General features: G+C 41.6%; 1 protein-coding gene across 8 annotated transcripts in view; it reads left to right on the top strand.

Annotated features, from left to right (window-relative positions):
* Positions 1-27,922, top strand: part of osbpl8 (oxysterol binding protein-like 8) — a 101,579-nt gene that overhangs the window by 52,780 nt on the left and 20,877 nt on the right. For 6 of the 8 annotated variants that reach the window (XM_069156485.1, XM_069156482.1, XM_069156484.1 and 3 more), the window contains 5 exons: positions 960-1,160; positions 25,171-25,244; positions 26,556-26,636; positions 27,189-27,290; positions 27,663-27,866. In XM_069156485.1, the coding sequence (XP_069012586.1) occupies positions 960-1,160; positions 25,171-25,244; positions 26,556-26,636; positions 27,189-27,290; positions 27,663-27,866 (662 nt within the window). Of the gene's footprint in view, positions 1-959; positions 1,161-13,214; positions 13,466-25,170; positions 25,245-26,555; positions 26,637-27,188; positions 27,291-27,662; positions 27,867-27,922 lie in introns of those variants that run through there. The other 2 variants (XM_069156491.1, XM_069156490.1) reach the window with 1 other exon arrangement.

Below are 27,922 nucleotides of genomic sequence, written 5' to 3'. Positions count from 1 at the left end.
AAACGTGGTTGCTTTTTTTTTTAGTACATTGCAATGTGGAGCTGCATCACACGTTTGATAAAGTGATAAGGCAGAGGAGGTGTAGCTGTCACCACAGAGCAGACAGACCAGCCATGACTGACTCCCTCCACCACCAAACTAGCTCTGTACTATCCATTGTACATTGAAATGGATTTGAACAGATCATCTGTTTTCTGCATAACTATATTTTAGCAATATGTGGTGTATAATGAACAATATTAAACAAAGGTCATTTGAACTTTTGAAACATAATGTTATGTTGCTGAAGGCAGATTCACGCTTATCTCATCATTGTGGAGGCACATCAAATGAAAAAATAAAGTATTGCTGATCTGCAGCACATCTTGTTGTTAACTCATTTCAGAATTATTATACCAGTAAATTTAAAAAAAAAAAAATCAGAAATTAGCACACTGTTGATGTTTTTAATACTTAAACAGTTGTGTTTTTTCATTGAGGGGCCATCAGGATCCACAACAGAACAAAATCTGGGAGTGTCTTGTTATCAAAGATAAAACTTTTTCTTTAATGTCACACGTTCATTTCAGTCCTCATCTAAAACGGGCTCCCGTGGCTAAGCAATATCATGCCTGCTTGCTTCATTAGGACCATGTAAACAAGGTGGAGGGATAAGAGACAAGCACTCAAATTCAGGATGTCAGTGCTCATGAAACACCTCTTCTCCAATCAAAAGACTTGGATGAAAACAAGTGTTACATAAGTTATCAAAACGGGTTATAAAACAGGAGGCTGCACCGAGCAGATGCTCCACAAGAGGGCCGTCTGTAGACTCTCTCTGATCCACAGTTAAAGGCAGCATGTCTGATCTTTCCTCTCATGTCCTCCCTTTTCATCTCTCATCTCCCTTCATATATGTCTCCTCCCCTCTCTCCCTCCTTCATCCCCTTCTCCCGGCTCTCTCTCCCTCTTGTCTGTAGCTGTCATAGTGTGCGGTGATGACACCGTCCTTCTGACCCCAGGCAGGATGAGCCAGCGCCAGGCAAAGGAGCGGGACAAGGACAAGGAGAGGGAGAAGGAGAAGGAGAAGGAGAAGGAGAAGGAAGCGGGCCTCCAAACACCCAACAGGGAGCACATCGCTACGCCCTCCACCCTCAGCCCGGGGGTCAGCTACAGCCACGGTAAGGTCGGCTCTCGCTTCCCACGTATGGTTTATCATTCGGTTTTTTTGCCCTTCTGCCTCGGACAGTTGACTTTACTTTGAGTGACAGGAAACACGGAAAGAGGCAGAAGAGAGTTGTAGGAGATGATGCAAAGATCCTCAGCTGAAATCAAACCATGAATGTTATGAACAGTTATTTGATATCAACCAATTCATTGTGTATCACAGTTCAGCTTGTTTGGTCTGCACATCATTCAGTTGAGTTCACTGGATTACTTGGAGTTCAAAATACACTCAGGATTTGTTGTACTGTATGTTATGTAGTTATGTAATAATTGCATATCACATAAACTCATGACAAGGATTTAATGACATGGACACACGTCACATTCAAACTCCTCCAGAGCTCATATTTCTCACTTGATCGAAGACAACAGCAAAGCAAAGCAGCACAAACTACTGCAAATCAACAAATAGTGGCCCAAGGCTTTATTTGCATGAACTGCAGGGGGATAAACAAAGACAGGCATATGATTCTACTTTACTATGTTTTTGAAAGTATATTTTAGCATACGTTAGTTAAAAGTCTCCCTGTTTTCTTATCTGCTCCCATTTGCCCTGTCAATTTTCCGTTTAGGCACAATTAGTACTTCCTCATTGCTTACCTGTTGTCATGGTAATCAGACGATAATGTACATTACCTGAGTTGTTGTTTTTTTTTGTTTTTTTTTAACGACACCGCACTTACTTAATCATAACACACGTTACACCTCGTGTTCTTAATTTAAGCTTCTCTTTCTTTCACACGTGTTCAACTGACAGTTTGTCGTAGTTGAAATAAGGAACAACACATTTATCCTCTTACAAATAAAAAGTTAAGTGAAGTAAAGTCAAAGTTAAACTCATACGTGATAAAAGGCGACGTCCATGTTTATCTACTGTAACTAATAGTCTATGGTTCTTTTAAAAGTTTACCAGCAATTCAGAGGAAAATGTTTTGCTCTACAGATTTGCATAAAATGAAATTTCTCCGTGATGTCTGATGATCTTAGAAACGCTTGTTTTACAGTTTGTGAGGCGGCCGAATGGAAAACGTCACTTCCTCTGCAGCAATTGTTCTGATTAAACACATGAATATGAATTGGTTACTGAATTATCAGAATGGCCGTGTCAGACTGCATCAGTGCCGGAGCAGCTCAGTGAACATGGGCATGCCAATAAAATCCCACCTGCTCACTGAAATTAGTAACTACATGCTTAAAATGTAAACACACTTTATCGCAGACACACACACACACACACACACACACACACTCAATCCCAGTATGCACCACTGAACTCTAAATAGAGCTGCATACTGTAAACCCTGAGCCTCTTAACTCTTATAATCCTGCTGCCTTTGTCTTGCTGTATTTTGGTGCACCGGACATTTGCAGCCTCTGGGATACTATCGGTGTCATGTTTGCTCTTTACCTTTCTCAACTCTGCAGGAGGACGATTGTGTCACACTCAGTTTATGAGGGCTTCACAGCCTGTCTGTTTACTGATGTCATAAAGCTGGAGGATGAGAAGCTTTTGTGATTTTGTGATACTGACCCCCGCCCCAGACCTTTTGGGAGATCCAAGCTCTCACTTGAAGTCACTTGAAGAGTGTGCCTGTATGGTCGGAGACGTCTCATTTTGGCCTCTTAATGGTCACAGTGTCACTGATGGAGGTGTCTATACAACAGAACAGGAACAAATCAAAGAGAGGATGTGTTACTGTGGAGAAAATCAGGTAGATCTGTGTCATGGATATATATATCAGTGCTCATGATACTTGAAGCGTGTTCTTGTATTGCAGCGCCCTCTTGTGGATTCTCTGCTGTGATTAGTGAACTACAAGATTTCTATGTACTTCTTCTTCATCCAGTCAGACCTGTTGTTGTTGTTGTTGTTGTTGTTGTTTTTTCCCAAAAAGAAAGCACAGACAGAATTATGGACAGATGGTTGCTTACAAATTGTATTTCTATATACAGGCAGGAATATGTGCCGTGAACAATAATAAACATGAATAATAAACATTGGCCATAGTCCTGTTAAGGCATCTCAAGGTGATGTTCTCTCCAGTTTCATATTCACAAGCAAAGGATGGAGTAAAGCTGCTATGGATGGAAGATATCATGTTTTTGCTGCTGTGACTCATAGATAGATAGATAGATAGATAGATAGATAGATAGATAGATAGATAGTTACTTTATTAATCCCCAAAGGGAAATGTTTTCGCTACAGCAGCATTTATAGATAAAGGAAAGAAATTAAAAAACAGTAAAAAAAAATATTAAATATACAAATGCACAGTATATACAATAAAATAGAATAATTAAATTAAAACTAACTAAACAATAGTGCAAAGGTTTTTTTTGGGTTTTTTTTTTTAAATATTTAAACAACCAAGAAAAACAGACAACAGTCTTGTGTTGTGTGATGGATTTTGCCAGAGTTGAGTTATTGTACAGTCTTATTGCAGTAAAATATCCTTTCCTTCAATGTAGGATTTTACTTTTAAATGAGAACATTTGGGGCAATCTTGCTACTGCATGTGAGAAAATCTGAATCTATATTTGTCAATACAATAGCAGTAACAGCTCTGTCTGTTTTCTTTCCATATTTATTGAGAATTTAAAAAACAAAAAAAGGCAGTTTCCCACCACAAGAGGGCGTAAGCAGAACGGAGAATTCCCTGACTGCCTCTCAGTATAGTAACACACAGTATAACGTGTTTCTCCTGAGGGATCTCTCCATCGTCAACCTGTTGCACAGACTTGTTTAATGATGTGTGAATATATAAGCTCATCGCATCAGCAATTCTATGTGATCGCTTCAGTAAAAGATTTTGCTGCGTCACTGCTTTCCAGCTTCCAGACCGTCCCCCACATACGGAGTTACGACTGCGTATTCAAGTCATGTGTATTTCTGGTGTGTCAACCATGAGATCTGGCTTCATTCACTGTACATGGTCCTATTCTGCCGAGTCATGTTGGTGTAAGACATTGATTAAAAAGTCCACATTCAGAGGGGCGGGCTGTGAGCATGATTCAGCAGCAGCAAGCCTCCAAACATACAAGGATATTTATCTGTCCAGCGACCGAGTCGGTGAGACAGCATGAAAGCTTTCACTGACCCTCGTCTCCCCGCAGTCCAAAATGGGTAGCCATGGCAACAGACTTCATTTCAACTATAGCTGCTGGTTTTGTGTCAGTGATGACAGTTTGGGCTTTAATCAGGTTTTCTTGACCCTTTCTGTCGTTCCTCGGGTTAATAATTGCTGTCTTACATGACTTGAAACCTTTTATTGTCCGATTCGCTTGTTTTTCACCGAGACTCAGAGTCACGAAGTGACAACGGTTGGAGTTTCTTAGTTATTTCTGAGCTTGAGAAGAGGATTGTAGGAGTTGTGTGAAAATTCACAGCTAAGGTATGAAGATGATTATTTTTAATTAATGCTTCATAGCTCGGTTTAGTAAGTTGATGCTGGACACAGGGCACGGTAAATAACAAACTTAAGGATGTTTTGTTCTGTTGAACTATAACTACATTTCACTTTACATCTCACCTCACATACATGCACAGGAATCCTACTAGAAAGACAGTGATGGAAAACCCTTGTTTACACAGGGTCTGTCCCATGACTTTTAGCTCCCGTCTGTCTTCTCCACAGCAGAATCTCACATCATCAGCAGCCTTTTGGATTTTATTTCAAACAAATGTATGCCATAGTTGTGAATCACATCGCATCATGTTACAGGGTTCTCACAATTCAGGGAATTTCAGGACATTTTAAAAACTCTTTTCGAGACAAGGACAGTGATTGAATTTTGTTGTTATTTGGGCCAAGTCAAGAATATCAGAGAATTTTGTTTGCATGTGTAAATTTTAGTTTTCCATGTATGTAGCTGTAATGTTAGTTAGCTAGTTATTGTCAATGTGTATGTTTGTTAGCATTAGTGGTCGTAATTATTAGATAAATATTTAGACATGTATTTCATGTCTTTACATATTGGTATACATACAGATGGCCCGTTTTTAACAGAAATGTCGCTGTTTCTTGTCTACTCAGCACAACGATAGCCTGTTTTTCTGTTCATAACAGGTCATTCAATTTCAGCTTCTTAGTCAGCTGTTTTTAAGTCAGGGAATTTGACATTTGACTCAGTCGAATCGGCTTTTCTTTTTTTTTTAAGACACAATTAGTGTTTGAGGTGGGAAAGTATCAGATTAGTACAGCGGCCGTTGATCCACTGACGTGGTGGAAAGAATGACTCGTTGTTCTCAACAATCTAGAACAGCGATTACACATTACTGATCCAGATGTTTAAAAGTACTTAATAATAATGTTCTCCAAAGAACAATTCTCAAGTTCTTTTTTTAACCATCATCCATATTAAAAAAAACACCGAAGCAAACCAACAAACCAGCAAAACCTGCCTTTGCAGTCATATTATTTTGGCTTTAATGGAGAACAGCAAAACTGTTAGCTGTGCATTAATAGTTGATGATTCAGTCCCTTTTTATAATGTACAGCGGGTAAAATAAGTATTGAACACGTCACCATTTTTCTCAGTGAATATATTTCCAAAGGTGCTATTGGCAGGACATTTTCAAGTAATCCATACATACAAAGAAACCAAAACAAATAAGTTCAGAAATTAAGTTATTTGTAATAATGTGAAATGACACAGGGAAAAAGTATTGAACACGCTTACTGATATTTCTTTAATACTTTGTACAAAAGCCTTTGTTGGTAACGACAGCTTCAAGACGCCTCCTGTATGGAGAAACTTGTCGTATTCATTGCTCAGGTGTGATGTTGGCTGATTCTTCCACACAAACAGTCTTCAAATCTTGAAGGTTCAGTGGGCCTCTTCTATGAACTCTGATCTCCAGTTCTTTCCATAGATTTTCAATTGGATTGAAGTCAGGTGATCGGCTCGGCCGTTCTAGCAGCTTTATTTTCTTTCTCTGAAATCAATTGAGAGTTTCCTTGGCTTTGTGTTTGGGATCATTGTCCTGCTGAAATGTCCCCCCTCGTTTCTTCTTCATCATTCTGGTAGATGGCAGCAGATTTTGATCAAGAATGTCTTGGTGCATGTTTCAATTCATCCTTCCTTCAATTCTGTGAAGTTTTCCAGTAGCGTATGCTGAAAGCAGCTCACACCATGATGTTCCCACCTCCAAACTTCACTGTTGGTCTGGTGATTTTAGGGTGACGTCCAGTGCCATTTGTCCTCCAAACATGGTGTATTATGGCATCCAAAGAGTTCAATTTTGCTCTCATCTGACCAGACTATATTCTCCCAGTATTTCACAGGCGTGTCCAAATGTTGTGCAGCAAACTTTAAACGAGCTTCAACATGCTTTGTCTTCAGCGATGGAGTCTTGCGTGGTGAACGTGCAGACAGGACGTGGAGGTTCAGTGCATTACTTATTGTTTTCTTTGAAACAATTGTACCTGCTAATTCCAGATCTTTCTGAAGCTCTCCACAAGTGGTCCTTGGTTCTTGGACAACTCTTCTGATAATTCTTTTCACTCATCTGTCAGAAATCTTGCGAGGAGCACCTGGTCGTGGCCAGTTTATGGTGAAATGATGTTCTTTCCACTTCTGGATTACGGCCCCAACAGTGCTCACTGGAACATTCAGAAGTTTAGAAATGCATCTGTAACCAACGCCATCAGTTTGTTTTGCAACAATAAGGTTGTGAAGGTCTTGAGAGAGCTCTTTGTTTTCACCCATCATGAGATGTTTCTTGTGTGACATCTTGGTAATGAGACACATTTTTACTGGCCATCAGTTGGGACTGAACCAGCTGATATTCATTTGCACTGACAAGAGGCCGGATTGTTTTCTATTTACTGATAGATTTCAGCTGTTGTCTTGGCGTTCAATGTCTTTTTGCACCTCCCTTTCTTCATGTGTTCAATACTTTTTCCCTGTGTCATTTCACATTATTACACATAAGTTAATTTCTGAATTTATTTGTTTTGGTTTCTTTGTATGTATGGATTACTTGGGTTGTTACCAACATCTGGTGAAAATTCCATGTCAATAGCACCTTTGGAAATATATTTACTGAGAAAAATGGTGACGTGTTCAATACTTATTTTAGCCGCTGTATTTGCGGTACTATTTGGGTTATTTAGTTTAATCTGAGTCTTCTTGCGTCATCACTTATGCACAGACAAACTGTGCATGTATTCAGCGCGGCCGCCCAGTGAGCTGTCTTTTGTTTATGACTCAACAAGAACAAAAATAAACCCAGGAGGTTGTTTGACGAGACTTCTTCAATCAGCTTTGAAGGCATTCTCGCCTTGACCGCCTCTCTCCGGGTAAACAGTCTGCCCTTGTCGGGGAATGTGAAAGAGGCGGAGAATGCATGTCACACAATGCGGGGGAGGGGGGGGGGTAACAAAGTTGAAGCGTGTTGAAAATGAGATGGTAAATTAAGAAATGAAGAGGAGGTGGAGCGATGAAGAATTAAGGAAGTGAGTTGAACAGAGGGTAGAGATGGAACAGCAAAGGAGGGCGGCAGCAGGTGGGGTCAGCACGGATTTAAGCTCAGCCCCGGGGATTATGCTCTTTACCACGGGGTTAACAACACGGAGAGAGAGGGCCGGTCTTATCTGCACCTCAGCCACTGCCGTCGCAGGCTCCTTTCTTCCACCTGCGCTCTCAGCCAATGAGGCGGCTGAGCCTCGGGAGGCCTGAAAGCTAAGAGGGACAGGGTTGACTGCGGAGATGTGCACCACAGATAACCAAGAGGCTGTGGAGGCTCAGGAGGAAAGGAAGACGTGATGGAGGATCCCTCTGCTTCGGGGCCTGAGCTCCGCTCGGACAGCCGAAGGCTTGTCTGGACTCACAAGACGTGGGCGTAAAGCAGGAGTGATTTTAGCATGATTCAGGATCATTTAACTGCTGTCAACGCTTGCCTTGGGACGCTTTCTTTGAAGTTATAGCCCGAAAGAAAGCAAGGTACAGTATTAAGTAGTGGCTGGTGTCAAGGTCGTGCTTGTTCCTGTTTGAGTCAGCGAAAGCAGCAGAGAAACTGAAATTTGTAGTTTGTAGCCGCTCACATGAACTCAACCCTCCCGTCCATTACTGATCTGTGCTGTGTGTATCGCGCTTTCACGTCTTTCACGAGCTCGCTCTCATGAGGACAGAAGGAAGATCACACCAACATTACTCTGCTTTTTACTCACCAAAGTTTTAATGTGGAGTGAAACAGGAGCCTGGTGTGTCTCATGTTCTTCCAGGGAGTCTGAGTGCCCACAGCTGAGGCTTTAAAAAGCCTCTTTGTTCCAAAACTAATCCCAGGATTACAGGGTTTTCCTGTAGCCCTTATGTAAGACTATAGATGTTTGTCTGCATGTGACTGACTGTCTGCAGTGTATGTATCACTTGCGCTGTGCTTTCAGATGAATTGGAGCTCGTGGGTTACTGTGTCATGGAATCTTAAGACTGACATGTGACTCTGTTGGCAGTTTTTTTGAACTTCACTTTTCTTTATAAAATATTTGTATTTACTTTTATGAATTACTTCAAAAGCACAATCATTGTCCTGTGGTGTTTGTGCTGGGTTGAACCCTCACACATTTGTCAGAGTAAAGTCTAATTTAGTTCTGTAATAGCAAGTCTACTTAAATGAGTAAGGGGCAAATGAGACTAAGAGTCTTAGTGGCTCCTTGAGTCTGTATTTAGGCTCAGCAATAATTTGAGCTTAATGCCAACAGCACAGTGATAACATGCTCACCAATCATGATCAGACCAACAGAATATTCAGCATCTTAGCTTAGCTTGTTAGCATGCTAACTTTTGCTACTCGGCACTGGAAACAAAGCACAGCTGAGACGAATTGGCTTTCATTAATTTAGAAGGAAGTATTGAATAACTTAAAATTTTGCCTTAATGATGGTGCTAGATGGGAAGTTAAGTGATCACCAATGATATAACAGTCCATCATAAGTGGAACACAAATATCTTTCACTCAAAACCACAATAGCAACATAAGATGAAGGGTGTTGTCACATGTGAACCAAACTCAGTCCCCTTAAAGTGGACCAAAAGGTGGACCAACGTTCACATTGTGAGTTCATTCATCCACTTCAGCTCTGATTGGACCTCAAGTGCTCTTTCTGTTCCCACTACACACCGATCAGCCGTCCCAGGGAGAGGCTGAAAGGGACCAAGTGTAAAAACACCCGAAGTCTGTTGATGGCCACAATCATTAGGCAACACGGTTATCTTTGAAGTTCCTAGCTATAAATACGCTGTTGAGATATTTGTATTCAGGCTAAATTGGGGCACCAACTGACCAACTATAGCCACGGCACTGGCCCTGCTAATAAAAATAGCCACATGTTGTGTCTGAAGTCAGGTAATCCTTGAGAACTCAAATCTAGCAACAGCGCTGGTGCCCCGAGTGAGATCAGCACCTGTGTTGGATTACGGTTCCACGGTGCTGCAGGCCCTCATTCACCTCAATACTGGCCTGTTTGGCAAAGCAGCACTCCGTATACCTGACACCAGCTCACCTGATACACGAGACACAAAGTACTGGAGCAAGTAAACGTGGTGAGAGAGTAACTCCATCCAGCCTCCAGAGCCAAAGAGCTGCAATCCAAACAATGCTCAGCTTTGTACACTTGACAGCACAATGTAATGTGGCGTGAAAGTGGAAAATTTGTTGATAGATTGTATGAAATATTGCATCCGTTCCCGTTTGAAACAAAGTATGATTATACTGTATATTCACCATGGACTGTATTAAAAAAAAAAAAAAAAAAGAAAGGCCAGAAGCAGAAATAAAGTGACGACAGATCGATAGCTGGCTGGACGTTTACATTGTGATAACGCCATGCTTGACCAAGGATTGGCTCTTACTTGTTCATGTAGCGATCTTCAGGTTTTCACGAGTCAGTCCTAAATTCATCTGAAAACACTTGAAAATGACCCAGATGGTCACTATACTTTGAAAATGTTACTCAAGTGCCTTACAAATTCAATTCAACAAGCCGAAACGGAGGTTTCCTCTGTAAGCAGGTTAATTAGGTCTGGGACCTGAATTGTACACGCAGAACATTTAATTACATGCGTTAATTAAAGTACATTGTAGTCAGACGGGCAGAGCTGCAGATTTATCAGCTGTAGATCGATCAGGTACCTCAGGGAGAATTGTTTTGGAAAAGATTACACTGTTTACCTCTCCGAGCTATCCTGGGCGATGATCGGAGAAGCTTGGCCAGATGCCAGCAGAACGCTAGAAGCTTTTTGAGGGGCTAAAATGAAAGAGAAAATAGAGCAGGTCAGCTGAAAGAAAGATGAAGATGCCAGAGACGTGTCAGATTTGGTTTCAGACACAAGACCCAATACCAAGTCTGTTCAATACTGCTCATATGAAGTAACCGCTTGCAGCGTTTTACACTGTTGTCACTTCATATGAGCTATTCTGATGACACTTCTGCACGCCAACTAAACAAGTTTTCCTTTTTTTAAAATTTGTGTCATGAAACATTCACTGGGTTCCCAAGGTCAGGGAATGTCAGGGAATTTTAAAAACTCTTTTCCAGAAAGTTAAAGTCAGGGAATTTAATAATATGTTGGGGCAGTCATGGAATATCAGGGAATTTGTTTTGCATTGTTCAATTTTAGTTGCCATTTATCAAAATGTAATATTTCCCACGTATGTAGCTGTAACGTTAGTTAGACAGTTATTGGTAGCATTAGTGGTCACTGACAGAAATTCTAAATATAGCTTATTAGGTTGCGATCTAATTACCATTATTGTCTGCAACCAGTATTTAGACATGTATTTAATTTCTTTACATATGGAGCGGAGGGGCACGTGTCAGCCCTTTTTTAATAGAAATGTTGTTGTTTCTTGTCACGACGGCAGCCTTTTTTTTTTTCTGTACATTGTAGGTCAAAGTTCACTATAGGGGAAAGTCAGGGAATTTGACACTTGACAACCCTGCATTTAGTGTGTGAAAGAACTGAATTGCATTGAAATGGGATGTAAAAACATCCAGCCTGCTTTGAGGCACTTTTATCTCATGAAATGCAGCTGGATTGGAAGCACAGCGGTAACATTTACAGGAAACACGGCCACCAACAAAGCAATTTATGGTCCCTGCTCGGGCACAGACGATGCATGTGGCTTCAGCACTATTTACCTGTGTCCAGGAGAGGCACACGTTTCAATGCAGCATTCAGTTACCTGTTACAGCCACGCTGGGGCCATTTTCATCTGGAGATGTATGTGACTCTGAATACTAAATCTCCGGCTGATAATGCTGGATAATTGTTTTTCCTCGTGCAAATCTGGAAGTAACAGCCGAGACGTCTGAGCAATGGTGTCACAGCATACTTCCTTCTGTCCTCAACGGAGCTTCTGTTTTGTGCTTGTGTGTGTGTGTGTGTGTGTGTGTGTGTGTGTGTGTGTGTGTGTGTGTGTGTGGTCTGATGACTCCTGTCTACAGAGCAGTCAGAGTTTACAAGCTGTAGGGATTAGTGTGGTTTAGAAAGAGGAGGAAATGAATAGAGTTTTTTTAAAGGGACATTTCAGTGCTAATGATGTGGATATTAATGCCGACCAAAGCTCTTTATAGGCCATCGACCTCTTCAGAGCCATTTATAGTGATGCAGGCGTTCAGTGTGGGTTCTTAAAAGAACCCTAAACCAGAAAGCGATATGGACCGTACAGGCCACCGGCGCTGCTCACCAGCTACTGCGAGAGGATGTTAGTCTTCATACCGTCGGCAAAGAAAACATTGGTTGTTGGTTTTGGTGCAGCTTGTTCATCTCGGCAGCAAAGAGTATCGTACAAAACCTTCAGGTTGCCATCAGGAACACAGTTTGTCCACAGGCTGCTCAGGGGCTTTTGATTATGTCACATGGTCTTCATCAGCTTTCTCAACAGCAGTTCAGAAGGTCAAGAATCAACTTGGAACTTCCTGATGGACGTGAACAAGTTCAAAACTTAAAACATTGACATGTCCAAATCTCTTGAGAACTGGGGAAACTCCATCTGCTGATGAAGATTATGTCATCTAATCGAAAACAGCTCCTGAACGGACCTTATGGTGAGCGGCAGGATTAGACTATTATCTGCCAGCTTTACCTTTTCCCTCCCAATGGCCCAGCTCCTCTCACGCTGGCCAGCAGCAGTGATGCTGCTTGTTCTGCTACCTGGCTAGGTTACCCACCAGCTACAACTCACTCCTCTTGTTGTAGTTACTCACTTGTTGTCTGTGGCCCAGACTGATCTGTTAAGGTCCCGTGTCCATTGATTATATTTGAAGATGTGAGATTCATTTGTGACCAGAATGTGTTTTTCAAATTAGGAAAATCTTCACCAATCCCTTCCTGTATTTGTTCCCGTCATCCACTGATGTCAGAGGATTGAATGCTGAAACTAAACTCAGCTGGAGCAATATTCAGAAAATATTACCAAGTATCGTAGACGTCAGAGACACGCCACCCCGCCACTAATCTAATCTAGTCAGGATGAAAAGCGGTGAAGAGTCCCTTTGAATCTGAAATAATGAATTGAAAACGTAGTGAGAGACTGCGCTGAAGTGAAAGATGAGATGTGGAACATAAGGGTTGTTTTCAAGCCAAGATGCAGCTCCCCTACCCGTCCGGAGGAGAGGGAGTAGGAGGGGCTCAGTTTATTCGTTATTAAGTACTTACAGGCTGCTGCTTTCATACAGAGCGGAGAGAGAGAGAGAGAGAGAGAGAGAGAGAGAGAGAGAGAGAGAGAGAGAGAGAGACAGAGAGAGAGAGAGAGAGAGAGAGAGAGAGAGTGAGTGAGTGAGTGAGTGAGTGAGTGAGTGAGTGAGTGTGTGTGTGTGTGTGTGTGTGTGTGTGTGTGTGTGTGTGTGTGAGGAAGGGAGCAGTCGGCTGAAGGCAGCGTAGAGAAAAGCAGCGTCCTGAAGTGGTTCACTGCCTGCTATCTGAGCTCCTCTCTCTCTCTCTCTGTGTGTGTGTGTGTGTTTGTGCTGGTTGGTTTATTTGCTCGCGCACTAGCACTGTGGGACGGATCGGACTGTCTCCTGCTACTCCTCGACCCTCCACCCTCGAGCTTTCCTTCCCACCTTTCCTTCCCTCCCGCCCACTGAGGGAGCGCCCACCGGCCCGATGATGAAGGAAGAGGGCCTGCTGAATCGTCGCCGTTTCTCCACGTGCGGCGGGACGGCATCGCTTCGACCTCCGCACCCAGACGGACGCAAACTCATCCGCAACGCCTCCTTCGGGGGCTATAACGAGCTGTCACCCATCTCATTGCCAGGTTGGTGTTCAATGGCGTGGAGTCTCTTGCAACCCTCCTTGTCAAGTGTTGCAGTCCCCGTTAGTAGACCTTGTAGTTTTACCTGAAGATGAACTAGTGTCTCCTGTCATAGTGATGTGAAGGTGGCGTGTCACAAATAGAGTAGTGCTCTTCTGTTGGTACCGGTCTGATCTGATTCAGGTTCAGAACTAGAAAGAAACTACCAATTAAGTGAATCCTCGGGATCAGTATCGGCTTGTGTGAACTCAACTGGGTCTGTTGGGTTTTGGACATCAGGACATGAACTGGGGACAACATCGGTTTTGGAAAGTTACAGAAATTGTCTCGCACAGCCGAGAAGTGTTTTCTGATGCTGTTTGACTGTCCGGCAAAAACGTTGATTCAAACATACCAGCCGCGTAATCTGTCCTTACTGATGAAGGCAAGTAAGGAACTGCAAATGAATAAGCTGAAGTTAGTAGAGTTTATGATCAGTAGAACCAGCTTGGTGTACAACAGCATGGAGTCTCATGTTGCACGGCCCTCAGTAGACCTTGTAGTTTACTTCTCTTCTGTTGGTACCGGTCTGCTCTGATTCAGGTTCAAAACCAGAAAGAAACTTCAAATTAAGGGAGTCCTTGGAACCTGATCAGCTTGTGTGAACTCGACTGACTCGGGTCTGTTGGGTTTGGAAAACCTGGACAATCAGGACATAAACTGGAGGCATCATCAGTCTCGGAAAGTTACAGAAATTGTGGATTCTGAAGCCGTTTGACTGCCCGGGAACAAACCTTGGTTGAAATAATCTTTTCTTACTGTTGAAGGCCAGTAAGATACTGCACATCCATAAACTACGGTTAGTAGAGTTTATGATCAATGGGGGAGCTATAAAATCATATTTGTACAAGTGGGAGCCAGTTTTGTTTGTGTGGATTTACGTTCCCGTTGCCTGTTGGCGAAATAACAAGCAAAGACATGTAATAATGTGCCTGTTATGGTGAGATACCGAACGGAGAAGTAACTGTTATTTAATTGATCTCAAGCCGCACCAATATTCAACAAAAGAATCATTTCAGTTTCTGAGTCACAAAAGTACGTCTGTAAATGCAGCGTGAGTGCACACGGTATGTGTTTTCTGCTTGGTCACCGCTGTCTCGTTTGTTGATGAGTTTTTGCTTCAAGGACTTTCCCTGCAGTTTTAGAACAGTGAGTTTAAACCAGCTGGTGCAAAGTGTGCCGACGCAGGGTTCAGTTCTCGGCTCAGCCGGGTCGGATTTACACAGGTTCCGATGATACCTCGATGGGAGGGCAGTGGTAATCCCAGTTTTTAAAGGTACACCTAATCCCACAGAACATTCAGGATTAAATCAGTTTAGCGTTTACTTGTAAAATCACTGCCTGTGCAATCTTGCCTTTGTTTGTCCTGCTGAAAAGGACACCGACCTGGAGACAGACAGCTGGCAGCCGCAGGAGCTTTCAGACTGGATGTACTCTGTTCCACCTTCGCAGATGACTGTTTTTTAACCTTTATTAATCCAGGAAAGGCTGACTGTGCACAAGTACTGTCTTCCTGTAATACACCGCCACACTTTTCATGCAGCAATTCAGACCTTCACAACCTCTCAGTCCTCTGCCGTTTGCTGTGCAGCTCAGTCCCTCTCAAAGAGGCCGAGAGTGTTCGCCCTTTCAGTGTCTGGGGATTTGGTCTGGTGACCTTTTGGCCACCAGCCAGCTCCTTTTCCGCAGTAAACTAGCACCTCCTCCAGCTGTACAAATATCTCCAGCTACGAGGCGTCGCCTTAGTCATGGTATGTTCCTCACAGTCCGCTCCCAGCCTCGGATCCATTCAGCCTTATTTTAGAGCCTCTGCTAACAGGATTGGCTTTAAGAGACACCGCAGGACACAGCTGGTGCAGGGCAGGTTGTACTAACTTACCTTCTGTGGTTTGTTCTCGCTCTCAATTTATTTATGTCCCTTGTTTTTTAACACCAACACATGCCTGCTGACCTGACTCGTTGAGGCTTTTGTTGCATAGAAAACAGCTCATGAATGATTGATGACTCCGTTTTTGTTTGTATCCGCAAATACATCTGAAATTATTGGATCTACTTACCTTGTCTGTTTTGTGTTAGTCATGTGTGTCTTGTGAGTCTCTTAATCTATTTAAACTGGAAGCTCTATGGTGTCAAAAGCTCTACTTTATGGTTGAGCTTGTCAGGCCACTAATTGTCTCCATCCATTTGTGATTTGGAGCTGGATTTCTTTGAAACAATTTCATTACTGTTTCAGTTTCTGTACTCGTACTTTGAGGAACATTGACTTTATGTTTAATAAAACCCAGTAGGGCTTAATTATTAGTTATTATCGGTCATTTAAGTTATTGTTCAAGTAGGAATGCCAAACCTGACGATTAGGTTGATTCTTCCAGCCTCTTAAATTTTCCCTTCAACTTTGTCTTACATGATATTAAACTGTTTGTCAAACCAAAGCAAACACAATGTGAATACATCAGTCTGCAGTTGTGATTGGCATTTTTATTTCTACTCTTTGCTGTCATTTTATTAAATAATGAACTCCTTAATTATGCAGAAAAGCACTGGCAAAATAACTGATTATAAGAATAATAGTTTGTTGAAACCATTAAAAGTCAAATATTTGATGTTGTCTTTAAATAGATCTGGAAATCAGAGCGAACGGTTGATGCCATGTTTTGCTTCATGACGTTTCAATGTTTGGGTCTACAGCTGCATTGGTTAAACAACAAAATTATAAGTTATAGTCTTGAAACATTTTGATAATTGGCTAAATGCACTGCTGTTCAGAGAAAAGAAGTCATCTCCTTTGGTTCTGGGAAACTGTGATGAGCTTTTTTTTTTTTTTTCTTCACTGCTTTTTGACATTTTAAACACAAAACAGTAAATTAAATAATCCAGAATGATTGTTGGAAAAATTACTCAGAGGCTTGGTTCAAAATCAAACACATCGGACATTTATTCTTGCAAGAAGGAGCAACTACATGCACCTTCAAAGAGAGGTGTGCAGCAGCAGTGTCCCCCCCCCCCCCCCCCCCCCCGCAGTTCTCTACAGGACTCTTCATCACTCCTCCATACGGCAGCTTTTATACAGTTGACAAACAATTGACAGTCACCCCCATTCCCTTTGTATCTGCTTTCGTATGGTAATACTGAGTTGGTTGTAGGTCACAAGATAAGGACACAAAGGGAGTCGTCAATTAGATGCGGAAAGTAAAACAAAAAGAATCACTTGCAAATAAGACAGAAAACAAAGGAAACGTTTCGGAGCCTGCTTGACAAAGAGACTTTCTGGAGCCACAATGCAAACAAGAGGAAAAGACAAATCTTTTTTTCCATCAATGATCAACGATGAAAACAATCATTTGTATCAGCTGTGTTCAGTGTTACTCTTTTCTTTTTCCGGCCGCTACAGGAGGTTAAAATGCCAAATGAATCTGACCAAAAGTTTAATGAATGTGACAGTATTTTTTTTTATTACATTGCAGTTTGAGCCTCTGAAGCCTTCCTCTAATATATCAGGCCAATAGGTCAGTACCTGCAGTCTTTACCGAGGGCAAAGGACCGGCCCGGTACCTGACAGCGCACATCAGCTCAGCCCAAGTGAAATATAAATAGATCACCTAATGGTCCGTCGCTCGGGCACACGTCCTGTCTGAAATATCACCTCATCCAACAGATAATGTGCTTCTGTCCTGCGGTCAGAATACAAGTACAACCTTTGCAACGGGTTTAGGCCACTTCATCTCAGTTGTTGTTACGTTTGTTTGTGCTGACAGACTCATAAGAAGCAGGTTTGAAGGATTAAAATGAGAGTTGGGATCAGCTGTGCAGATCTGAATTCTACCAATATAACTTTGTGTCGCAACATTGTGCTGTTGATTTGTGAAATTACTTCCTGATATCTCCCACTAAGGTAGAGAACACAGCTTATTTTTTTTATTTTTTTTACTGCATGTGTGCTGGCTGCAGTTGTTTACTGTTGTTTCCTCTGTAGCCACGGATCCACTGCAAGGGAAATTGATTTGGTGGGTAAAAATGGGGCCTTTATAAAACTGATAAGTGAGTAGAAAAGCTTCATCATTGTGGTGTATAATTAGATGAAATCTCTGCCCTTCCTCAGGTCAGCATGACTTGGCATACTGCGTGTTGGAACAATAGGTGGAGTTTCAGGCCATAAAAGATACGATGTTTTTGGTGCATTACTGTAGCACGTGATATCTGAAATTATTATTGTGCATTTAATGTAAGTTAACATCAAAAGTTAAAGGGAAGTATCAGTGGAATTTTCCAGTTTGTTTGTCTTTTCCCTTCAGAGAAGCAGACATCTTTCTGTTTTCATCACTTGGAGCCAGAATAGTCGATGCTGTTGCTGTGGCGTGTTTTCCCACTGTAGCAAACACTCAGGCAATTTGCTTTCCTAAAATTGAAGAGTAACTCGGCTGACAGCTTCCCCCTCAGTTTGTTGTTCTCCACTCACCTGTTGCCATGGCAGCCTTCAAATTTTCTGAAATAAAATACAGCAGAACCATTAAAAGCTGCTTTTTAGCCGATTTTGTAGACACGCTGCAGCTGAATTATTCAATTCTTTGAATCGATCTGGGTTTGCAGCAGAAACAAGCTTTAAATGAACTTGGTGGAAATAAGTGTCGTAAGAATCCAATGTAGCTGCATGAAACTGGGCTCCTTGTGGCGAGAGAGGAGGCTTCGGTGTTGAATAAAACATGATTGGGATGCAGTGAATTGATTTCTGGTTGGAGGCACTGGATGTTTACAATTTTAGCTGCAGATGATCACATCATCTTTATCAACTGGTGTTTTCAGTTTTAGATTTGGATGGATAAGAGTTTAAAATTACCTATTTTTTTACTTTGCTTAATGTCAGCCTACACTTACTCTTTATATATTTGAGGATCACAAAGAGACGGTCAATGATGAGAACGTTGACATCATACGTCAACGGGAGGGTTAAAACATTTTCTGAAAATATGCTGTTTTCATAGGAAAAAAACTGAATGAATGTTTTTGTTGTATTGTTTCCTTTTAATTCTCTTTTATTGTGTCTGTTGTCTGCTGTGTGTTGTGCTTCTGGTGACGTAGACTGTTTTCATTCCGTAAGGCAGATACAAATGTTGAAAGGCATTCGATCTCGCAGCATTCAGCTCCTCTCGTCTCGGTGTCTTTACTGTTTCAGTCCCTTTACTCTGCCTGTGTCTCACTGTCTGTGATCTGTGATGCAGAGAGAGATCATTGCAGCTTCTTTTCTTCTTTTTTTTTCTTCAAGGCAAATGCCTCAGTCAGTCTGCAGTGTGATGTGAGTCTCCCACAACTTCAGCTATACACACAAACACACACTCCCCGATATTCATTCTTAATAGCAATTGGCTTTATGTGCACCCTTTGCACCCTCAACATGGTGAAAAGATAGAAGGTACAATTCTGCAATGTGGCAAACAATAGGTGTACACTTTTTTTTTCCTTTACATTTCTTTGGATGTTTGCTATATTTCACATCCCAATTGTGTGATATCTCTCACTCATCTTGTAATAGTACTCTTAACAAATAGTTCTCATTGATCAGTTTAGAAAATCTGTGGCAGGTTTAACTTACCACCATAGACTGTGTGTAAAAATGGGTGTAGTCTCAGGGTCTGGAAAGTGAATGTAAAATGCCCTAAAGTGCAATACCACTGAAGGCCACTAGGCTCCAAAAAGACCACTGGCTCCAAGTCAATATGGCCTCATGATCTAAATTCACTCCTTCTGATCAGTGTTCTGATGGTCAATCTGAAAATAATTCCGTCATTAATTAAGAAATTAGCCTCAAAGAGAAGTGTGTTTGGGGGCGTGTCTGGTTTGATTGACAGGGCTGGGGTGCAGTCAGGTTTCTGGTACAGGTGGGCAGGTGGGCTGTCTTGAGGTTCCTAGTCACATCCACCCCTCGCTCCTCCCCAGCTCGTCCAAACATGGTCACATCCGGCTCCAAAAACCAAGATGGCGACAGCCAAAATGCCAAACTTGTGGTTTCAAAACGATAGTTCACAAACTAATGGGTGACATCTCTATGTTGTCCCTTCGTTCAGACGCTAACTGGATGGGATCTTTTCCTCCTGGAGCAACATGTTGCTAATTTGGCTGCTGGTTTGTGTGTCGTACATTAACAGTACGTATGGTGGAGCTTTTAAGAGGGCAGCAGTGTGGCACGGCTCCAACTAGTTTTTGGACCGTCTTGACAACTGTATTTTCCCAGCAGACATCGGGCACCTCGACTACAATAAGGAATTATGCGTAGGAGGGGAAAGTAGATGCCGTTTATAATTCTAAGGTTGCCAAAATGAAGGACAGTCAACATGTCAGAGGCGAAGCTCAGTGCTGTGACATTTTGTAGAAGACATTGATGGTAGATGAGTTTATGAGTAGATGGGGATGGCAGGTCTGAGCCTGGGAGACTGAACTCTGACCTCTATCAGCTGCACAGTCACCATAAAACCAAATTGTTTGCCGATGTTTGCTCTTCTTACTCATTCCTCAAAGCTTTTCTTTTGGGAGTAAAACACACAACATTTTTGGGAAAATATCCAACAAAGTATTTTTCTAATAAAGCTTTGATAAGTGCGCTCGAGTGTAAATACCTACTACAGCAGACTTAGCTCCACTCAACAGTCATTTTAGCAGCCTGTTGAGCCAGGCTTTACCAGATCCAATTGCGTGAAGAAAAGGAAACAAATAAATAATCGCACACCAACGCGTTTCTATGTGAAACACGCCCACTAATGCTTCTTCTTTCCTTAAGTCTCAGTCATTCTCCTCAGGAGAAGGAAGGCTTATCAAAACTGTGTCGTAGCCCTCAAAGCTCACTTCTAATCCGAAGTATTGTTGTCAATATTTTGCATAATCCAGGAGTGTAACCGAGAGGCTCGTGTGGTTTGATCCCACATTAAAGAATCCTCAAAACCTCTGATATTATTTGTTCTTTCTATCAATGAAAGAAAGGTTTCGTCCTTCCAAAACTTTGTCGATAAAACTGATATAAAACGATAGTCTTTTTTTACATTAGCTAGCAGCGTCCATGTTGCTTCTTACCTTTTTTTGCCCCACCTTACCATAAATCGACATCTATCTTTCCACCCAAAACGGAGTACATTTTAGGAGCTACATTTTTAGCGACAGCCGTAGATGGCGGCATGATGTTTTAGGGTTTTATGTATGTCCACATGTTGCAGTCTGGTGAAGGCGATATCTGAGTCAGGACTTGAAGACTTTTCTTAACATTTGTCACAAACGTTCATCCAGACTCAAGGATGGACTGATTGGAACTTGTAGGTCAAAGGTCAAGGTCTCTGTGACCTCAACGTTTGCGCCGTTCTTGTGAGCTTGTGATTCTAGTTTTTCATCAGCCATAATTATTAGAGCAGCTCCCTCGTGCCTCATGTCTGGCTCGTTATATTATAATTGAATAATTCTCTCTATCTGGTTGTTTTACTGCCGTTTGGCTGAGTGGAGAACGGGTCTTTAAGTGTCTCATCACAGTGGAACATAATCATTTTGTCTGACCTTGTTTGTAAATGGGACGAAAAACAAGCAATCACATTAGTATTTTTTGTATTCAGTTATCATGCTTTTACTTGGACTGTTTGTAATCGAGTGCACTTTGAAAGCGGTGGCCAGAAACGCAATCTGACTGGAACCCCAGCTGCTATTTCTGTCTGATCATTGGCGTCCAACTCGCTATGAACGTGGATATGCTCCTACCAAATGGACTCGTGGGAGCCAGGTCACAAAGAATGACTAACAGAAGGGGGTCGCAGCCATTTAGAGCCCAGATTTACAGGACTGCAGGCAGGCAAGACAGCAGCGAGCCACAGCAGGGTTTCACTGGACAGAGGAGACGTGCTGTAAAATATATACACACAATATCGAGACAGAATATAAGTCAAGCTCTTGTAACGTTTGCTGCTAGCTGAGACAACAACCATCTTCCTAACGCAGCCCCACCTCCCTCAGACAGAAGGAGTGATGATGATGACTGATGGCACTGTTTTTCATTCTTTCTTAAATTCAATCAGTATTTAGATGTCAGGAATAATATACATTTTATTGACATTTTTAGATTTCTTTTTTGTGACATATGAGGTTTATAGTGATTTTTCAGCTGTAAATGTTACTGTTGCTGCTGTAGAAACAATATTTCCTCATAAAATATGAATCTATTCTAATGCAGTTCTGATTTTATTCTTTTCCTGAATGACAATCCACAAAAAAAAACTCTGATTCTTCAATAATGAAAAAGAACTAAGCCTTATTAAAGAACTGGATTGATAAGAGAATGGCCAAGATGAAATCAAATCTGAACCAAGCCTTGTTTTACCGGCTGTTTTGTTTTTTTGTTTCGTTTATTATTTTTATGGCACACGGTGCGTTTTTTTGATGAATGTTTTAATGATAATAGTTTCCTGTGAAAATGCATTTTTTTTATTATGATAACGCTCAGGATTCAGCTGAAGATGGTAATACACTTACCAAAAATCACAGTCCCTCTAAGTCTCCAATGAAGCGTGTGACTTATCCCACTCCTCAGATTGAAACAAGCCTGTAAACTGATGTTGCACATTAGAAACACATCGTGGCCTTCTTGAAGTTAAAAACACCTTCCTGCCTCTGTTAACAAAAGACTGGATTTTCTTTAGGTTTTTATTTTTCCACAGGCAACCTGTTGACTAAATATTTGTATACAACCCAAGACTTTCTCACAGTCTACTGTCCGTTACAGCATTCATTTCCTGTGTAATATTTGGACTTTGTTCCATTTTAATTAATTCTCCTATTATCATCTTCCTGTCTCCTCCCGATGAAGGGAAGGGAACAATGAATTACGTAACCTCTTGTGGCTTGTTATAGTGGCTGAATTGCCTTTGAGTTGTGTTCCAGCTGAAGTTGGCATGGAGATGCGCCTGTCAAGGAGGCACAGATGGTCTGGTGGGAAGTCTAATGTACCACTGAAACCACACCCGCATTAAAAACTAAGGCGGCACTCAGAAAGAAGGAACGACAACTGCTGGCCCTCAGATCTTTATGTATATTGCTGTGGTGGCTTCATTAGAGCTGTAGATCTTTCAGCTAACACGCTGCAGCGCTGATCTATCAGTTACATGGAAAAACTTCTGTTTCTGCTTTACTTTTAATTCCACGCACACAGGTTGGCCCAGAAAACAAGAATGTTGGGTGTGATGCAGCGTCTCTTTGGAGAATAGAGCCACTGCAGTGGAGGCAGAGGGCACGGAGAACACAGAGGAGTGGAACTAAGCTGAGCAGATATGATTTATGGAGGGAATATTTCCTGGGGTTTACTGATCCTGTTGTGTCAACCAGAACCAGTAAGATGTCTGCAGGACAAAATTACAGTATGCCATAAGAATATCAAAGAGGGATTCCTGTTTCGCACAACAGCAGACACCGTTTTTATTATAGCTAATGATTCGTCAAATAAGATGTGACTCTTTTCCGATGAATACATCTCTTTTTTGGAAATGAGAGTCTGAAGTGGTTCCTTCGCTCTCACAGCTGAACGCTGATGGCTTGTGGATAGGAGGCAGAAACGATCAAATATTTACAGGCTCTCTGTCACCTTGAGGCCGCCAGGGTCGCCAACTGCTGTGATCTCCGAGGGGAGTCTGTTGCTGAGGTTTCACTAATTGGTCGGAAAGTGTCTCACTAATTAAGATTAGAAATGCTCAAAGCAGCGCTCAAATGACAACCAGAAAGTTTCCGTCGACTCGGCAGTCTCTCCAGGATTTGTTGTGATTGTTGGCGATCAAATATTTTTTATATTTTCTAACAAATTATGATGCAATCTGCAGTTTTATTTGAAACTTATTTTTTTTTCTTTGTAAAATTACTGGAATTGGAAAGAAATTGTTAGTTATGAGAACATATATTTTTTTTAATTTTTTTTTTTAAGCTAAGAAAGAGTCATATATATCAACTTCTTATAAAATTAAGCATACTACACAGTAATAGCTGGACAATGTCATCTTTCATTAAGTTCTCATCTTTTCTTGTATTATCTGAACTTAGAACATTGAGCTCAAAGTTACAAAAAAAAAATCCTGAATCATAATCATGACGTAGTTTTACAGAACAGACGTTCTGCAATTGTAGTATAGAATTCATTGGCTGCGTCCTCTGTACAAATAATTGCTTTTAAAAAGATTTATTCCAGACATACTGCTTGCAACCATCAGGTTGTACAAACTCTTGATAAGAACACATTTCCCATCGAATCTGTCACTTCCTGTTTTGTAGGATTTTCTTCAGTCAGCAAGGTTGACGGAAAAGTATATTTTGTTGTTGGAGCAAGTTTTGTGCGGAAAAGCTTATGTTGCGCCGTGTCTTAAATTATATGCATGTGTATGTATGTAGAGTTTTTTTTTTTTTTTTTAAACAATTCTTTGTTTTGAATCCACTTTCCACATCCACAAACTCCACAGGAACCTCCTTTCACCTGTCAATCATCTCACATGTGAGCTCAGTTCAGATTAGGTACTTGAATCTGGCGCCAGTTCGTGTCCGTCCAGATTCTGTGGCTTGCTGCCACCTGTTTTGAAGGACAGCGTGCTCGTGTGACTACACTCATCATGTAATAGGATTGGAGCTGCAGTCAGACATTTGGACTAGAAATCCTTCACAAGATGTAAAGAGCAAACCACGGCCGCAACACATGATCATTGTCATCTTCAGTTGTTGACTATTGTTTTAATCAATCAATAAATCAAATAATAAAAAGGAATAGTAAAAGACATTTAAACCAACAGTCCAAAACTCCAAAATATTCCATTTAAATGTATAGAAAGGGGAAAGCAGCAAATTCAGAAGAAAGTGATTTTGCTTTATAAATGACTTTGAATAGAGAAATCCAAAATTGCTTTTAATTCATTTTCATTGATTTATCATTGTTAGTACTGAAGCAAGTAGTAAACATTTGATTTCGACCTGTTTCTGACATGTTGATAGATCTATAAATGGAGTGTATTAAACACTATTTCTAGTTTTTTTTTATTAACTTCACGAGGCTTAAAAGCACTAATTGCTCATCATTTTAAAGCTGCTAATAATGTTCTTTTTTGTTCAATGTTTTAGACCCCAACGTGGCACCTTTTAATTGTCTCTGTTCAACTGATTCTTGTGAAATTAAAATCAGAAAAGCATCAAATTGTCACACTTGAGTATTTAGTTTAGTTTCAGATGAATTTTCTGTCAATGGACTAATTCATTATTTAACCAATTGTTTCAGCTACAATCTTTTCATTTCCAAAAAAAGTATGTATTTTTTCTAACATCCGGCATCACTAAATTCCAAGGCGGATCATTTCCATACAAGAGTTGTCAGTTTATTGCTGTTGAGTCTCGAATGAGCGCGAGCACTCCTCCTCACTGTCTGAGTGCCTGGTTTGTGTTTGAAGAACTCAGGATTAGAGAATGAAGAGGTTGTTCTCTAATCCCTCTCCACCTGTTCACCCTGAAAACCACCCGGCGGCCGGTAATTGGCTCCTCCGACGGCCGGTCAGTAAAAAGCCTTGTTTGGTTTCGGCAGGCGCCGGCAGACCTGAAACCACAGATCCAACAATCAGATTCTGGTCTGCGGGCAAACACCGATGCTCTGAGCACGTCCTCACGCTGCGAGTTTTCTGTTACAGGTTTCGAGAGAGGGAAGGAGGACCTCTTGCCCCTGTCTTTGAAAGAGGACTCACATTCCATATCCAAGAGCAAGGTAAGAGTTGATGTACTGTGATGGCAGGGTTACAACGACTGGGTGCTTTAAGTGTGCGTCTTTTAATGAGACCAGAGAATATGGGAATTACTGCGCGTCTTCTTTGCTTTTTCCCAGTCTTGCCTCAGGGTTGAGATAGCCTACATTGAGATGACTCACGCACACACTGTGCCACATCAAGCATTTATCAACTCCAATTCAAACTCAGCCCCTCTTTCAAGGGAGCTCAGCATGGAGGAGGCCCGGCTGGTTAATCTGCCGAGGACCAAATATGTTTCAATATCAAATATGTCAAATATGTTTGTCAGAGAAAACGTGGGCGTCTGAGTCTCCCTCTGAGTCACAGCAGCAGACAGCGATCCTGTTCAGTTTTTTGGTTATGATTTGCAAATCTTAAGACATATGATAAGATAATCATTTTAGAGATTTCAACACTGTGTCAGCAGGGTTTCCCAAAACCAAGACATGATTTTAGAGGAACCTTATCTCTGGTGTTTAATTAATCTTTCGATTCAAAGACATCCACCATCTGAGATGTGTTCTGAAGCAGAACTGAGCCCTGGCCGTGTTCACAGCAATCCTCACGGGAAGCAGCGTAGTCCCAGAAAAAAGGAAACTCTACAGGTTTCTGAACAGAGGAGTTGATTTAGAAGTGAAGATTTCACCTTTCTATCATGTAACTCTTTCTCCGAACCTGCCTGTGAGCAATAAGGCCTTAAGTAGCCCTGCTGTTGGATCCACGGACACACACCCGCCCTGTTTGTCTTTAAAAAGTTGGCATGCGGAGTGATCTGGCGGAGACACACACACACACACACACACACACACACACACACACACAGTGACATTTGTAGGCTTCATTCCACTAACCGAGCTACCAGGGAAGCAAACGAGCCCGAGAGGAACAAGACGATCACCTGTAGATGGTGGTTTATTTTTTTATTGTGCTGCAGCTATTGTTTTGAAGAAATCGAATGTAATGGCGTCATTTTAGTCGACTCTGTTGATTGTATACTTTGTGTGAACAGAATTGCCCTGAAGAGGAAACACTTTGTGAGGAAGATTACATTTAGTGGATATTCTTATCCAGAGCAGCATCAGTAAAACAAGCTAAAACTCCCCGATTACCAACAATACAGGCGACTCTTGGTGAGGCTGCACAGAAATCCTCTCGGGACATTTATGGGTAGAATTAACTAACAAATGGCTCACAAGTTTTTGTTTCTCAGATGAGCATGACTAATTTAAGAGTAACGGAGATGTTGATGTGACGCTGTTAAAGCCTTCTCGTTCCCTGCTATGCATTCGCAGTCTGAAACGAAGCTGTACAATGGCTCCGACAAGGATGTGTCAGCGTCTGGAGGAAAGCTCACCAAGAAGGAGTCCCTCAAGGTAAGTGAGCTTTAAAGCAGCTTAAGTCTTCTTATCCGGACACTAATTCTCAGAGCGGGTATATTGAGTCTTAGAAATATGGAGCGTTACGTATAGACTAATTACAGATCCTTGTCAAGCACTGTCATATATTAATGTGGTTGTGTTCTCTCACTGCAAGTCATTAAACGTCAGATATTTATTCCTTCCATAGTGCGCCGATTCCACCACAACACAAAATGTGTACAACCAAAAAAAAACATTTCCCAAAAAGTTGGGACGCTGTGTGAAATGCAAAGGACACCAAAATGTGTATTTACATTTTACACAGCATCCCAACGTCTTTGTAAACAGGGTTGTATGATACATTACATTTAAAGGGGCAGATAAAATGCAAAAGTTCCTCACACATCAGCCAGATGGTACCAGGTGTTATTCTAACAGAGACACTCAGGAGTGGGATTTCACTCTTTATTATTTGTTGCAAATGGAATTCAGTGCGAGGCCGTGTGTGGAAAATGAACATTCAGAGTTGTGCGAGTGGATGTCTTTGCTTTGTCTTCCCCTCTGCAGGTGCAGAAGAAGAACTACAGGGAGGAAAAGAAGAGGGCGACCAAGGAGCTGCTCAGCACCATCACGGATCCTTCTGTCATCGTCATGGCTGACTGGCTAAAGGTGAAGCATCCCATCGTCAATATTTCCTGCTGCATTATGTATCTGAATCCACATGTTTGTTACAAAACAAATTTATGTCATAGAATTGTTTCAAATCATTTTTGCATGAGCTTGGATTACCTTTATTGATGCTTTCATGAAAAACAGCTCTCCAACACAAATTATTATATTACAACATCACACTACACACATGTTCAGCTTGTGACTGGCAGGTTTAGGGTTTTATTTCCCCTTGACTTGAAAAAAACAATCTAAATTCTTGGAATGAAGCCCTCCCATCTTGTTAAAGCTTCCTTATGTAGCATAATGCAGAAGGTCATTTTGTTGGCGCTTTAGATTACCTGACATTTCTCTGTAAACGTACGTCTCCAGATCCGCGGCACTCTAAAGAGCTGGACCAAGCTGTGGTGTGTGCTGAAACCAGGCGTCCTGCTCATCTATAAAACTCACAAAAACGGACAGTGGGTGGGAACGGTGCTGCTCAACGCCTGCGAGCTGATCGAGAGGCCCTCCAAGAAGGACGGCTTCTGCTTCAAGCTCTTCCACCCGCTGGAGCAGTCCATCTGGGCTGTCAAGGTCAGAGAACGCCTTTCATGACGCAGGATTCCCTGCAGACAGGGACACTTTTTTTG

Source organism: Embiotoca jacksoni, unplaced genomic scaffold (assembly GCF_022577435.1).
Source record: "Embiotoca jacksoni isolate LCO1_2020_lvr unplaced genomic scaffold, fEmbJac1.0.p SCAF_21, whole genome shotgun sequence".
Taxonomy (NCBI): Eukaryota; Metazoa; Chordata; class Actinopteri; family Embiotocidae; genus Embiotoca; species Embiotoca jacksoni.
The sequence above is the reverse complement of the archived record's forward strand: the minus strand, read 5'-3'. Positions and strand labels throughout refer to the sequence as shown.